The sequence below is a fragment of the Tursiops truncatus genome, chromosome 11 (assembly GCF_011762595.2).
Source record: "Tursiops truncatus isolate mTurTru1 chromosome 11, mTurTru1.mat.Y, whole genome shotgun sequence".
Classification (NCBI taxonomy): domain Eukaryota; kingdom Metazoa; phylum Chordata; class Mammalia; order Artiodactyla; family Delphinidae; genus Tursiops; species Tursiops truncatus.
In genome coordinates this window covers 99,146,130-99,162,271 of record NC_047044.1, presented here as the reverse complement: position 1 = coordinate 99,162,271, position 16,142 = coordinate 99,146,130, and the positions used below count along the sequence as shown (strand labels likewise).

Here is a 16,142-nt window from a genome sequence, read left to right as displayed (position 1 = left end):
TACTACTTTTTATTGGAATTCATGTAGAAGGACTGCCTGGTCAACAAAAGATCTCAATTTTCCTTCCACCCATATAAGTAGCATCTCATTCAACTCCATTCGTCAGCCTTCAGAACCTAGCCTGTGTCAGGTCCAGCCCGAGCTAGACAAGCAGGGATTATTTTAAAGATGGGGATTTGAAACACAGATAACCGTGTTCGGGGTCACGCAGTGAGTGGAGGCTGACCAGAGAAAGCAGTGCTCGGCTCTCCTAGCTTGTGCCAAATTTTCTGCCTTTTAGAGGCTCAAAACCAGTGTGGGGACAACTTTGGCCTCGGAATGGAACGCCGCAAAGTCAACACGCGATGAGTTTTGACGGGATGTTCTGTAGGGACTGTAATGCTGCATATAAGTTGGGGACAAGATTTACTGGATCCGACAGCGGATCTCTTTATGAGATACTGATGCTCGAAGACGGCCGGTAGGCTGCCGAGGGCGGTAGACGGAAAAGGTCGTCAGGCGGGTGTGCAGGACAGGTCCGGGGACGCCCTAAAAGCTTGGGCTGGACTAGGGGAGGGGGCGCACACGCACTTGGTTGGGAAGGGCTGCCGGGCGAGCAAGTGTGGTTCCGGGAAGTCCTCGGGGTCGGGAGGGGGCGGCCCCCACGAAGCGCCCTGGGAGGCCTCCGGGTGTGGACCGCTGGGTGAGGGCAGCCTGGGCGCGCGGCGGTTACTGGGGGCTGGGCGGCTCCTCCAACCCAGCTGCGCGTAGCAAGCAGCGCGCAGCAAGCAGCGCGCAGCAAGCAGCGCGCAGCAAGCAGCGCGCAGCAAGCAGCGCGCAGCAACCCGTCCGTAGCAACCCTCCCGCGGCGCCGCCACCGCCCCTAGCAACCCACCCGCGGGGGCGGTGGGGAGCAGCGGGCGCGCGGACCAATGGATGCGGAGCGGCGGGAGCGCGATGGCCAATGGGCGGCGGCGACAGTGCGAAGTGCTGTTGCGGGGCTGGGCCGCTGCTCCAGGCTAGCCCCCAGCGGCCGCCGCGAGGGTGTGGACAAGGTCGCTGCTCTCGGGGCAGCGGGATGGAGGCGTCGCGCCGCTACCCGGCGCCCCGCGGGGACAGGTCAGGAGCGGTGGCGACGAGCGGAGGCTGAAGGGGGCCGTGGCGGTCCGGGCTGGGAGCCGAGGGGAGTGCGGGCGGCTGGGCGGCGGGAGACGAGTGGGGGCGGCGTGCGGGCAGGCGGCCGCCCGCGTCGAGGGCCGGCTCGTGTCCAGTCGCGCCGTCACCCGCGCGGTGGGTCCGGCCTCGTCAGAACGTGTCCGTCAGGGGCTGCTCCGCCTGGGCCGGGGGTGCAGGGTGGTTCCGGGGGCCAGCGGAGCGGCCGTGGTGGTGGCGGCATCCCGCCCCAGGGCCGGTGCTCCGGAGGGGTGAGCGCGGGCCGGGCCGGGCCTGTAGGTTCGGCCGGGATCCCGAAGCGTGGATGCGGGCGGGTGGGGTGGAATCACGGCTTCGCCTGGACCCGAGCCCGTACACGCCGCCCACGCCCGCCTGCTGCCCGGTACCGCCTGGTCGTGGGTCAGCAGCTGAAAACCACTCTAAAGCTTGTCGCCCAGGTGGCCTTGCCGCGGACAAGACCCGTTTTTCTCTTTCATCGGGTTTTATTTACGTGAGAGCAGCGCTCTGTGAAGTTGGTTTACTGCTTTTTTTTTTTTTCTTTTCCCTGAAGTCAAGAGAAGAAGAATCTGCGTTTCCAGGTATAAATATGGAAGCGCCAGGAGGAGATCCCGTTAAAATTCAGCATCCTCGTTGAATTCGGATGGTGCTCGCTCACTTGTGGGCATTCGGTCAGTCTTAAGTGAGTGAATTTAAGGCAGTAAATTTCCCGGCTACCAGATGTATGGTGTGACTCATGATTTTTGGAAGGAAAAATGGAATTGACTTTGAAATTGAGACCAGGAGGCAAAGAGGTTTTTAAGTTTTTGGACCTGAAGTTTCAATGGATAATTTTAAAGTTTGTCTCTCTTTTTCTTCCCAAAGAAACCTGCTCTTTAATTTTAAAATGGACCTCAAAGGGGAATGTGTGAGTCACCAAGTGTTTCTTCTGCTGTAGGTTCAGTCACTGGTTAACTGACTTGTTGCCGAGAGGGAGTGGAATTAATGTCTCTGACTTTTTTGGCTTCCGGTTGTGTGTTTAGGACGTTTTTGATGAAATACATGGATAGAGTTTTTGGTATTAGTACCTTTCAGTGTGAAGGATAGCATCTGACTTTCAAGTTTCCCGTGACTTTTTTTTTTTTCTTCTTTGAATGATGAGACCATTTTCCCATGAGGCAGAGTTATTTTCAACAAAGTAGAAAAATTATGAACAAACACTACTTCAGACCTTTTTCCTGTATCTGAAATATTTAGTGGAAATTGGAGATGGAATTTGAAACAGCACTCTCAGATGCTTGCTGAGGTTAGGTGCTTGCATTGTAGATTCCCCTGGAGATGACAGTGGTCGGCTAGTTGCCGGAACTTGAGCCTCTCTGGCCTTCTGTTCCTGATACAGGATTGAAGATGTGATGAGAGAGACTTCTCCGCGTGATGTGACCTTGTGACCCAGGGTTGACTGAGAAAGTCCTAGTGTATGGTTTGTCCATATGCTATGATTTTTCTTCAGAAATACAAACAGCAGTGATGGCTGGAGGTTATGTCTTGGCCAGGCTTGTTATCCTCTCTCAAGTTCTCTCTCTTTCAAAGGCTTCATCAGATGAACTAATTGTTGGCAGACAGACTTACCCAGTGCTTAAAAATACTTAGATTAACTAATACGTGACTACAGTATGTTTGGCAGATATCAAAAGCTACAGTAAAAGCCTAATAACGTCTAACATGCATGTATTTCTTCAAATATGAAGGCTACATAGAGACCTAGGAAGGAAAGAAGAATCCCTGTAATAAATTTCCTTTCCATGCAGACAGACTCAGACGTTTTTGGAATACTTTTCATTTCTGGCTTCTCTTATTCTTTCCTATGGAAATGCTGCTGTTTTCCCTGCCTTTGTGCCCACTGAAAGAAGAAGTTAACATTTCTTCTTCCCAAGAGGAAAAGCATGCTTGAGTTACTCAGAAGAGGAGCTGAAGCTGCCTTGCTTCTCCGTGTTTGAGGATTTTAGGACTGGAAGGGGCCTTGATAATCCTTAGTTCTATTCAAGAGTAGTTCTCAGTGGAATTGTTAAGGCTTCTTTCCAGCTAAAATTTCCTGTGGTCTGCTTTTACTTCCTCTGAGGCAGTTCGCTAGGAAGAAGCTCTTTGTACTAAATCTGTGCTGCCTCATCAGACTTTCTTACTGTTAGTAAAGGCTGCGCCATTTTCCTGTCCCGGTTAGAGCTTGAATCTGCTGATGCCTGAGAAGAGACACACTGTCCACATTGCGATGGCTGTGCTGTCTTTATTAACTCTTAGTACTTGTTATGAGTCTTGGTAATGAGGATTGGCATCTCTGACCCTTTGCTGTAGAACTTCTGTGACAACATTAATGATTATCGTTGTATCATAGAAGTCGCGAGGACCCCTGGGAGGCCACAGTTCTGAAGGGGATTGCATTAGTACTTGAGTTGTTTATCAGGTCCCTTGCTGTTTTACCACAAGGCATTGTGGCGAGGGGGAAGCGCTGGAGGCTTCCACTGGGTTCCTGAGCTCTCGTCCCAGCTTTTCCACTGTCCAGCAGTGCGATGTTGAAGCACTCATCTACTTCTTTGGCTTCAGTTTTCTCCTCTGGAATAATAGGGCTTCTTCAGATTCCCTCCATGATTTATACTGAATTAATAAAATAACATATTTTTAACTGCACATAGCTCAGATATCAAAAGGTACAAAATGATATTCAGTGGAAAGTATGTCTTTTCTCATTGTCTTTGTGTCACTTAGTTCGTTCGTTGGCAGGTTTCTTAGGGGGATCTTCCAAAGGTATTCTGTATATTAAGTAATCTCTTCATTTTCCTTTCCTCTTCTTAAAACGTGATGATTTTGAGGGCTTCCCTGGTGGTGCAGTGGTTGAGAGTCCGCCTGCCAAATCAGGGGACACAGGTTCGAGCCCTGGTCTAGGAAGATCCCACATGCCGCGGAGCGGCTGGGCCTGTGAGCCATGGCCGCTGAGCCTGCGCTCCGCAATGGGAGAGGCCACAACAGTGAGAGGCCCGCGTACCGGGGAAAAAAAAAAGTGATGATTTTGAGTTTTAGGGTAGAATACAATAATCTAAACTCTGATATCTGCATTCGTCATGGGCAAGATATATTTTTAGACTGTGAACTATAGTTCCTTCAGGTTTTTTTTGTCTGTGATAATTAATGTGTAGAAAATAAGCCTTGTAGGAAGAAAACAAGAATTATTTTTCAGCCAACCTTCCTGAAAAATAAATCATTGCTTCTTAGATTTGCTGGAAGAAATGTTAATAAATATATAGTTTGCCTTTGATTTTAGGTTTTAGAATGAAGCAAGTTTATAGAGGGTTGACTTGTTTTCCAATTGAAATTCAGTGTAATTTTGTTAAGGCAATTTGATATGTCATATAAGCCAGGGGCAAAGTAGAAGGAGATGTTTTGACTGAGTGCAGTTGGCAAGCTGTGCTTTTACAAAGGGAGCTCTGTCAAGATGAAACGATCAATAATGATGGCTTCATTTGTGTATCCTTTGCAGTGTTCTTAGAGCTTTCATGTACATGACCTCTTCTGAGCTGCACAACTCTGAAGAGAGCACGGCCCCTGTTGTTATCTTTGTTTTATAGATAGGGAAATTAAGGCTGGGAAAGGGTGTGATATAGCTAAGTTACAAGACAAGTAAATGATGTAATCAAAACTAAAATCTAGAAGTAAAACTGGGCTTTTGACTTCTAGTCTCCTCTCTTCTTTTTCTCAATTATTATCAAAATGTGTTCCAGATATTTCTGGATGCCATTCGTGCACATAAATGCTAACAACTGATACTGATTACATCCTAGTAATTATTTTTAGGGCAAACAGTTGAAGAAATTGGACATTTTAGCAAAGTACAAATGAGTATTAATTTCATCCAATGGAATGGGAGTGGAAATATTTATTTGGTGTTGTTAGGCAAAAAAGTGTACTTTCATCTTTACACAAGAGAGAAGGGAAATAAGTAACATTACTGGAGAGAAACTATAACCCCTGAGGAAAGGAGAATCCAGCAAAAGGTGGAGTGCACTGTGATTCTGAGTAATGTCCTTTTTTAAATCTATAAAGAATAAATGGGGGGACTTCCCTGGTGGTTCGGTGGTTAAAAATCCACCTGCTAATGCAGGGAACATGGGTTTGAGCCCTGGTCCGGGAAGATCCCACATGCCGTGGAGCAACTAAGCCCGTGTGCCACAACTACTGAGCCCACGTGCCACAACTACTGAGCCCGCACGCCTAGAGCCTGCAATGAGAAGCCACCGCCGTGAGAAGCCTGCGCACTGCAACGAAGAGTAGCCCTCACTCGCTACAACTAGAGAAAGCCCACGCGCAGCAACGAAGACCCAACACAGCCAAAAAGAAAAAAAAAAGAATAAATGGGTTCTTGAACTTCTGGATCAAGTCATTCATTTTAAATAACCTTTCTGTTTGGCTCGCTTAAAAGAATGCTTTTTGCTTTTGCTCCGTGGGACATGCAAAATGGAGAGGGCTTCATGTAAAGCAGTTTTCCTTGCTGCATTCTCTGGGGCCAAATGAATCATCTGATCGGTTGCCAAGTTTTCCTTCTCATTGCCTCTCTCTCCCCAAGCAATTCTCCCTTCTCTCTGATTGTCTCTACTGAATGGGCTTCTTCGGAAATGGATCTTCATTCTCTAGCTTCAATTAAGTTAGCTCCAGATTGTGGCAGTCATTCAAGTAGAAGACAGCTGAGCCTAGAATATTAACAATTCTCTGCTGATGCGGGAGGTTAGATTTCTAAGGAGTCTTTCTGGCAGTTCTAATTGATCTTTATGTGCCTTTTCCCAGAAGCAATGTTTTGTTCCAGCCAGATGTGCTCTTAAGTCTCAGTGCATGTGAAAATATGGCCTCCTATATTGACATTTGGGATTTGGACAAGGTGAATCTATTTGTCAGTTGACTTAGAGAAAATTCCTTTATTAATAGCTATTGACCCAACTACCTGACACTGTAATCAGTTCAGACACAATGAAATCTGATGACTCTTTTCCAATAGTATTTATACTGTAATCAACTGCTTCCAAGGGCTTCTTCAAAATCCATTCACTAAAAAAAAAAAAAAAAAAATCCATTCACTAGCTTCGAAATTCTGCTGCCTAAAAATACCAGTGTGTGTGGGGGGGAATACCAGTGAACTGGCATTTTGACTGAAAAGATTCTTGGTAGACTTACTGAAATACCATAATAATGAAATCCCAGACTCTCTGCTGACCATTTGAATATTTGTGGTCCAGAGGTGCAGGTCTGCAGGCTGAGGCGGGTGGCACTGGGACTTGTGGTTGAATTCTAGCTCTTCCACTCATCTGCTGTCTGACCTTGAGCAGATAGCTTCCGCTCTGAGTTTGATACCTGTGAAATGGGATTGTAGGTTTATTGTGAGAATTAGATGAGACGGTATGTAGAGTTTTTAATGTAGTTTCTGGCACGCAGTAGTTCTTTACTAAATGGAACTGTACTGCACCTGGCAATGTGACAACGTATTAATGTTTCAATATCAATAAAAATTCAAAATTTTGAAGATTTATTTAATACAAGGAGAAATCTAGAAATGTTTAGGTTTCCAGCATTAGAAAGACTATGAAGAAGTTTTAAAGAGGTGGTAATATCATGGTGAAATTATTTAAAGCCCTGTCAGTGAAGACAAGATTAAGGTAATACATTTGTTTGTAGGCTTAAAAAAGTTGTAATGTAGGGACTTCCCTGGCGGTGCAGTGGTTAAGACTCTGCGCTTTCACAGCAGGGGACACGGGTTGGATCCTTGGTCAGGGAACTAAGATCCTGCATGCCATGTGGTGTGGCTAAAAAAAAAAAAAAAAAAAAGTTGTAGAGCAAAAATCTTATTGATAGCAGTCGTTGCATTTATTGAGTGCTTATATGGGCTAAATCTCATTTAATCTTCACAGTAACTTTCTGATTTAGTGCTCAGTTATCCTCATTTTGTAGATGAGGTTAAGTTGTGTTAGAAACCACTCTAACCACAGACCCGTGCTTCCCTAAATGGGGAATTTGACCCTTTCGTTTGGTCTGCGCCAGGGGTCAGCAAACCTATCCTGTAAGGAACCAAATGATAAATATTTTGTCCTTTGTGGGCCATACGGTCTCTGTCCCAGCTACTCAGCTTTGCTGTTCTAGGGTAAAAGCAGCTGTAGGGAATACATAAAGGAATGTGCAGTAAATGAAAGGGTATGGCTGTTTCAGAAAGGCTTTAGCTATAGACAGTAAAATTGAATTTGATATAACTTGTGCATGTCATAAAATATTATTATTCTGATTTTTTTTTAACCTTCTAAAAATGAAAAAAACATTCTTAGCTTACGGGCAATACGGACATAAGCAGTGGGCCGAATTTGGCCCAGAGGCTGTAGTTTGCAGACCCCTGTGCTGAGTCACAAGATAAGGATGTTTCTTCCTGGACAGTCACATTTATTCATATTATGAATATTATTATAAGACAGAAGTGGGGTTTTTGTTAAAATAGAGCCAGTAATAATGTAATGTAGAATGCAAAGTTAAATTAATTTTCAGGGTAAAACTTGAGGTTCTAAAGATAGAGTATTGTAGATGGTTTCTTTGGGCTATACTTCCCCTCCTTTCCCTATGAAATCACTCTCTTCGGCTGTTAGAGGCACTTTGATGGAAATATTGCCTGAACAAAGCGACATAAACATCAGTGTGCCAATAATAGGTTATTAGATATACAATTAGACTTTAAAGGCTATTTATATGTCCATAAGTTGGAGGGAAGTAATGACTAGTGACTGGTTCTGTGAAATCACAAAAGTAAAACGTGGGGTATGGAAAGCTTTCCTGTTTCACTACTCTTGTCTCTGATTACAGCTGCTGTTGTAATTACTAATTATAATTATAAATGTATAATTACGCATACTCTTTTACTCTCAAAAATGTCTGGTTTGGAAAAGAAGGGTTTTTTGATACCCTACCTTTGAGGTGACTTGTTGACAGTTTGTGTATATCCTGGAGTTCTGTGCCTGTGGACATCACACACATCTTTTTTTTTTTTTCCCCCACTTGGAAAAATATAATCTTTATATACTGAAAATACAGTATATATTACTGTACCTTATTTTTAATAGCTATATTGAGGTATAATTTACATACTGAAAAATACACCCATTTTAAGTATGCAATTCAGTAGTTCTTAGCGTGTTTGCAGAGTTTTGCAACTATTACCAAAATCTAATCTTAGAACGTTCCCATCATACACACCCCCCCACCAAAGAAACCTGCCCATTTACAGTCATTCCCTTGTCCCCTCCCCTACTCCTAGCCCAAGACAGCCACTAATCTACTTTCTACCTCTACGGACTGGCCTCCTCTGGACATTTCATATAAGTGGAATTGTACGATACGTGGTATTTTGTGACTGGATCCTGTGACTGTGACTTAGCAAAATGTTTCTGCGGTTCATTCATGCTATCATGTGCTGCATATATCAGTACTTCATTCCTTTTTATTGCTGAATAATATTCTCTTGTATGGCTACGCCACGTTTTGTTTATTCATTCAGTTAATTGATGGGCATTTGAGTTGTTGCCACTTTTTGGCTATACCGAGTAATACTGCTATATGACCACTCGTGTCCAGGTCTTTGTGAGAACATGTATTCTCACTTCTCTTGCGTATACATCCAAGTAGGGCTGTCGGGTCATGTGGTGACTGTTGTACAGCTTGAGGAACTATCAGACTGCTTTCCAGAATGGCTGCGGCAGTTTATGGGACTACCACCAAGTTTCTCTTCATCCTCACCAATGCTTGTTATTGTCTGTCTTTTTCATTATTGTTGTCCTAGTGGATGTGAAATAGCATCTCATTGTGGTTTTGATTTGTTTCCCTAACGATGAATAATATGAAGGTTTTTTTATTATTTATTTATTTATTTTTGTTGCGTTGGGTCTTCGTGGCTGCGCAGGCTTTCTCGTTGCGGCGAGTGGAGGCTACTCTTCCTTGCTGTGCGCGGGCTTCTCATTGCGGCAGCTTCTCCTGCTGCAGGGCTTGGGCTCTAGGCGTGCGGGCCGCAGTAGTTGTGGCAGGCGGGCTCAGTAGTGGCTCGCGGGCTCTAGAGCGCAGGCTCAGTAGTTGTTGCGCACGGGCTCCGTGGCTTGTGGGATCTTCCCGGACCAGGGCTCGAACCCGTGTCCCCTGCATTGTCAGGCGGATTCTTTTTTTTTTTTTTTTTTTTTTGCGGTATGCGGGCCTCTCACTGCTGTGGCCTCTCCCACTGCGGAACACAGGCTCCGGACGCGCAGGCTCAGCGGCCAAGGCTCACGGGCCCAGCCGCTCCGCGGCATGTGGGATCTTCCCGGACTGGGGCACGAACCCGCGTCCCCTGCATCGGCAGGCGGACTCTCAACCACTGCACCACCAGGGAAGTCCCTATGAAGCATTTTTTTCATGTGTTTATTGGTCACTCCTGTATCTTTAGAGAAATGTTTATTCATTTACTTCGCCCAGTTTTAATTGGGTTATTTGTCTTTTTATTACTTAATTGTAAGAGTTCTATATATATTCTGGATGCAAGTGCCTATCAGATAAACGTTTTGCAAATATTATCTCATCTATAGATAGTATTTTCAATTGCTGATAGTGTCATTTGACATGTGAATGTTTTTTATTTTGATGTACACGTAGTCCAATTAGTTAATTTTTCTCTTTATTCCTTTTGCTTTTGGTGTCATGTCTAAGAAGTCAGTGCCTAGCCCAAGCCTACAAAGATTTACTCCTGTGTTCTAAGGGTTTCAAAGTTGTAGCTCTTATATTTAGGTCTTTGATCCATTTTGAGTTAATTTTTATGTATGCTGTGAGGTAGAGGTCCAGATTCATCCTTCTGCATGTGGATATCCAGTTGCCCTAGGATCGTTTGTTGAAAAACTGTTGAGCCTTTTTTTTTTAGTAAACATTTTAATTAGATTTTAAGCTGCTTCTCTCTTTGGAGGCTTTTAAAAAGAAAACCAAATTAGGTCCACTTCAATGTCCACCGATTTTCTTTTATGAAACTTGTATGATGCCAGCAGGTCATATCTTAGCTCCGCAATAATATCTATCTTGATTTTCTGTTCTGCAACTTTCTTTTGAATATGTTCTCTAGTGAGGATTTGTGTAAAGAATATACTGCTGTTCTTGCCATTTCCAAAGCAGTCTTCAGAAAGGCCATATCTGTCCCTTTATTATTTTTGGTCCCGAAGGGAGGATTCATAATTACTGTATCGAATGACTTGGACATTCTGTTAGATAATGAGCACACATCACACTGAACCATGTCAACATTTGTTAACTCAGGCTCTTCTACATTCCTATTAAATATTTCCAGTGCATCTTCATCTATGTCAAATCCAACACACAACCCTGCTCCCAGCATTGCAGTTCCGATGCTAAGCACTCCACAGCCACATCCTAGATCTGTAACCACTTTATTTTCAATGTCATCATGTGTGTTATGAATTGTATAGAGCATACATGCTGCAATGTGCGGCCTGGTTGGATGCTGTTCTAGAAGGAGCTTGGACTTTTCGAATCCATCCACTTGTTGCAGGTGACTGTCTAGTTCCCTAAGCCTTAATTTCTGCATGTTTTAAAAAGTGTGCGTTGGCAGGGTTTAACAGCGCTGGATCTGCAGAGGAACCTGCTTCACCTGGATCTCCCCTCCAACTCTGATCCCCTGCCCCTTTTTCAGCGCTGCGGGCTGAGGGCCAGCCTGGGAACGCAGGGTGCGAAAAGTACACCCAGCTCAGTCGGTTCTCGCTCTCCTCCCCGCGCCAGCGGTGGGCAGAGTCCTCGGCCAGCCTTCGACCCGCCTCCAGGGTACCCCGGGCCGAGATTGGACTGGAGTCGCTGAGGGCTCCTCACTCCGCGTCTCTGCCTGAGCCTTTTTTTTTTTTTTTTTTTTTACCCGGTACGCGGGCCTCTCACTGTTGTGGCCTCTCCGGTTGCAGAGCACAGGTTCCGGGCACGGAGGCTCAGCGGTGGCCATGGCTCACGGGCCCAGCCGCTCCGCGGCATGTGGGATCTTCCCGGACCGGGGCACGAACCCGCGTCCCCGGCATCAGCAGGTGGACTCCCAACCACTGCGCCACCAGGGAAGCCCTGCCTGAGCCTATTTTTAAACCAAAGTGTCATAGATTGCTTTACAACTCAGTACTTTAGATTCATCTTATTCTTTTTAATGACCACAAAGTATCATTTTTCATAAATGTATCTTATTAATTGCTCACCTGTTGACAGACATGAATATCATGTTCAGTTTTTTCCTTTTGAAAACAGACAGTAATGCTTGTTATATGTATCTTTGTTGATACCTGTATCTTTGTATGTTTGGCCGAGTATTTTGTAAATTTAGTATGTTTGGAGATGCAGAGTTTAAATTTTGGTTAAGGCTGCTAAATTTCCCTCCAAAAAGGTTATAAAGTTTTTCTTTAACAGATGATGAATGCCCATTTTGAAGTGGAGCAATTGTCCATTCTTGTTGCTCAGTCCCTTGTATGTACAAAATTAGTGCACGGTAGGCGCCTAGTAAATATTTACAGGTGATAAAGATGAGTGTAAAACGGAGGGGCTATTTGCAATTTGGATCAGAGTCAATTTAAGCTGATCAGGTAAGGCAAGAATATACAGTTGACCCTTGAACAACATGGGTTTGAACTGAGTGGGTCCACTTACTTGCAGACTTTTTTTCAATAAATATGTACTGCAATACTACACGATCTGTGGTTGGTTGGTCAGCTGAATCCTAGGATGGGGAACCTCAGATACAGAGGGCCGGCTGTAAGGTTGTAGTCAGATTTGGGACTGATTTTTGACTTGAGGAGGTTCGACACCCCTAACCCTCACATCCTTCAAGGGTCAAAGCAGTATTCAACAGCTAACAGCAAATTGATGTATCAAAGTAGGAACAATGGTAGCCAAGATTATGTAGCAAACAGAGCATCATTCTTTGTAGATGAAACAAAGCTTATTGTTTGTTGAGTCCAAGATTTTCTGGCAATTGTAATAGGGAGTTGCCACAAAAACTTTATCAGAAGTATATAATAAAATAAATTTTGATTGACAAGTGCAAGAGATCTGGTTAGAAAAATATAGTTGAATGTGTAATGGGACGATATGCCACCTTGGAGGTGCTACAATTATTAATCATTTGGCTCTCAAATGCATTTTGATAAAGAAATGAACAGTGCAGTGAGTTCAAATTTGAGGATGTGTTTAAAAATCATTGCTGCCAGCTTTTGTCATATAGAATAATGATCTCAGACTGACTATTTCTGGCCAGCAAACAGACTAAAGGTCTGTTATATGATATAACCAATACTACAGTATAGTTTGAAACTTTGTCCCAATGAAACACATAACTGACAGAGGAAAATAAATGAGAAAACAAAAGAACAGAGCAGAAGGCTCTATCATCCCAGCAACTGGATTGATTGTGCCTCTAAGAGATTTACCTTTCTGATAGTAGACCACGGTATGTGTTCAGCCAGTAGCGTAGGTTCTATTTTATTAAATCTGTGAAAGGTTCATTTGAGGCTTAAAACTAAAAAACAGTAACAGTTTTTTCCTTTAAAAAAATCATTTTAGGCTTACAGTAACCACTGTTGAAATTATTTCTCATAATTAGGCAAGGTAACGGGTTATTCTTTAAAATTTTATTAATTATTTTCCATAGTCATACAGCTATAAAATGGGGATGATAATATCTTTTACCTACTTCAAAGTCAAATCAAGGGATGATGAGTTAGAGTATTTCATTAAGTCATAAGTAAGAGGAATGTTTTTCATGTACCTTTAAAATTCATTCATCACGGGACTTCTCTGGTGATGCAGTGGTTAAGAATCTGCCTGCCAGTGCTGGGAACACGGGTTTGAGCCCTGGTCCAGGAAGATCTCACATGCCATGGAGCAACTAAGCCCGTGCGCCACAACTACTGAGCCTGCGCTCTAGAGCCCGTGAGCCACAACTCCTGAGCCCGTGTGCCACAGCTACTGAAGCCTGTGCACCTAGAGCCTGTGCTCCACAACAGGAGAAGCCACCACAATGAGAAGTCCACACACTGCAATGCAGAGTAGCCCCCGCTCGCCGCAGCTTGAGAAAGCACGCGCGCAGCAACGAAGACCCAATGCAGCCAAAAATAAATAATAAATAAATAATTTATAAAGTTCATCCATCAGACATTTATTTTACATCCTCCACATTCTAGGCACCACACGCCCTTAGTAATGTTGGTGACGTTAGAAAGTGCTGAGGTTTGTAAGTTTCTTTGGTAATTTTGCTTTTCTTTTGAGTATTAGAAGTGTTTTAATATTTATTTATTTGGCTGCACCGGGTCTAAGTTGCAGCACGTGGGATCTTTAGTTGCGGCATGTGGGATCTAGTTCCCTGACCAGGGATCGAACCCAGGCTCCCTGCATTGGGAGCGCAGAGTCTTAGCTACTGGACCACCAGGGAAGTTCTTGTAACTAGTTTCTGAGACTGAAAAGTATCATTTGTCATGTTGTGAAGCAATATTATAGTCAGCGAAAGAAGTGTTCACTCAAGCTGCTGTTAGGAAAGCCATGGGCTGCGCACAGCCTTCATCTGGCAAGTCTTTTCCTGCTGCACTCCTGGCAGGATTAGTGTTGACTTCCTGCAGAACCACAGAAGAAGCCTGTTCAGCTCCCCGCATCAGGGGCCAGATTGCAGCTAGGTGCTGGTTACAGCATCCCTATTATCTGGCACAGTGTAGGATACAGCAAGAAGTACTCCTTGACTGTAGAGCAGCAATGAATGTTGTTATTGGCAGCTAGAAAAATTTATTTATTTTTTGCAGGCTGAGAGAACTTGACAGGAATGTTAAAAGTGTAGGATAATCGTGGAATCTAGCAGGTCACTGATACATTACTAAATGCTTCAAATTGTTTGGCAGCATGGTCTGTTAGGTACAGCTGTGGACCGGCAATCGAATGAGTAATGTTTTAAGGTAGGCTCTGAGTTTCTCACATATTTGATCTTGGGCACATTTCTTTATTGTTTCATATCATCCGCCTTCCTTAGAAATACTGCATATGTAATTTAGGTGCTAGAATAAAGGACGTGTGGATTTTAAGTGTACTCAGTACATGACTGTGAAATAGACGTCTAGCAAAATGTCTGTTTTCTTTTTTTCCTCTAATTTCTTATTTTGAAAAAATTTAAATACTCTGGAAAGTTGCAAGAAAAGTACAGTTGATAACCTGTGCCCTTCACGTAGATTCATTGCCTTTTAAAAAAATTAATTATTAATTTTTGGCTGCATTAGGTCTTTGTTGCTGTGCGCGGGCTTTCTCTAGTTGTGGTGAGCAGGGGCTACTCTTCGTTGCGGTGCGCGGGCTTCTCATGGCGATGGCTTCTCTTGTTGCGGTGCACGGGCTCTAGGCGCGCGGGCTTCAGTAGTTGTGGCACATGGGCTCAGTAGTTGTGGCGCACGGGCTTAGTTGCTCCGCGGCATGTGGGATCTTCCCGGGCCAGGGCTTGAACCCGTGTCCCCTGCATTGGCAGGCGGATCCTTAACCACTGCACCACCAGGGAAGTCCCATGAAGACTTATTCTTATGTTTTCTTCTAAGTTTTATAGTTGTAGCTCTTACGTTTTGGTCTTTGATCCATTTTGAGGTTGGTGCCCATAAACAAAGTTGGGCAGGTCGAGCACGTTCTCAGAAACTTCTCTGTGTGTATTCTGCAGCAGAGCCTTGTGGGTATCTTCAGTTTAGACTGTGGCTAATCAGCAACTGGAGAGCAGTCCAAGAGAATGGTGTTCTGTGGGCATTCCCATGGGCCACACTTGTGTGATAGATCTGTGTTCCTCAAAGATACATGTTTAAGGTTTTTCCTGTACCAATTAAACAGGAAATTTTCCATGAGAAAAGTGGGAGGAAAAACAGTAATTTCATTTCTTTTACTCTATAGGACTGCTTTTTGTTTTGTGTGGATTTACTAACCAGGCTTGTTTAGGCTTGCTATTCAACAACTTCGTTTCAAATGAAGGAAAGACACTATTAGAGGAAAAAATGCAAGTTTAGTAAGATCATATTCCAGTCTGACTAGAAATGCTAGTTCAGATTTATTATAAGTACATAAAATATCTTTATTATTTCTGCTAAGTTATAATTTAAAACTAGAGCACAGAGAAAGTATAACTTTTGATCTAGAGGAGGTACCTAAGTGCAACAGTTATATAGCATCTTTTTAGTGCCTCTTCTGTTCCGGTCAGATGCTTTGATTGTACCACCCTGTTTATGTAAACTGTTCATCTTGCCCAGGCTTGATGAAAGGAATTAGTGGTGTCAGGATAAGGCATTAAAGACACACCTGTTTTCTTCACTGTTAGAGGTCTTAAGAGAAATGTTTGAGGACTTCAGTTGTGTTTCAGATTTTAGAGTTATTGAAGAGGTTTTAGCATTTTAAGGGGGGATAGAATGATTTTTTTTTCCATGCTAGAGGGTCTCACAGTTCTGGTTTAGTGAAGAGGACCAAGTGAGTTGGAGGAAAAGCAGATTCATAGCAGTAGCTGTTGAAAATACTAATCCATTACAGTGAGTTTACTTTTTGTCTTAGTTATTTTATGTAGGACTTTTTCAAGTGTATACTAATGTTCACTGGATACTAATAATCTATCACTGTATACATAAAGCTTGGTTTAAAAATACGTGAATGAGGATTAAAAACAGTAAGTAAATCCGGAGCATATCTAGATAGGGGCCCACAAAGTCGAGGCGAAACATAACATATCTGATATTTTTGTCGTTTGTCACTCTTTTAAATTAGGGAGAAAAACGAGAAGATTTATTTAACACTCAATGTTGTTGTTGCTATTCTTTTTTTAAAAAATTTATTATTTATTTTACTTTTGGCTGCGTTGGGTCTTTGTTGCTGCACGTGAGCTTTTCTCTAGTTATGGCAAGTGGGGGCTGCTCTTCATTGCGGTGCGTGGGCTTCTCATTGCAGTGGCT

The 16,142-nt window shown here is 43.7% G+C and overlaps 1 protein-coding gene and 1 pseudogene across 4 annotated transcripts in view; one reads left to right on the top strand and one right to left on the bottom strand.

The window, feature by feature from the left end:
* The first annotated feature begins 889 nt into the window (after positions 1 to 889).
* TULP3 (TUB like protein 3) overlaps positions 890 to 16,142 on the top strand; it is a 43,086-nt gene continuing 27,833 nt past the window's right edge. Inside the window, exons 1-2 of one of the 4 annotated variants that reach the window (XM_033867189.1) lie at positions 890 to 1,098; positions 1,703 to 1,730. In XM_033867189.1, the coding sequence (XP_033723080.1) occupies positions 912 to 1,098; positions 1,703 to 1,730 (215 nt within the window). In that variant the 5' untranslated portion in view covers positions 890 to 911. Of the gene's footprint in view, positions 1,099 to 1,702; positions 1,832 to 16,142 lie in introns of all 4 variants that reach the window. The other 3 variants (XM_033867192.2, XM_033867191.2, XM_033867190.2) reach the window with 3 other exon arrangements.
* Positions 10,070 to 10,756, bottom strand: LOC101326514 (rRNA N(6)-adenosine-methyltransferase METTL5 pseudogene; annotated as a pseudogene).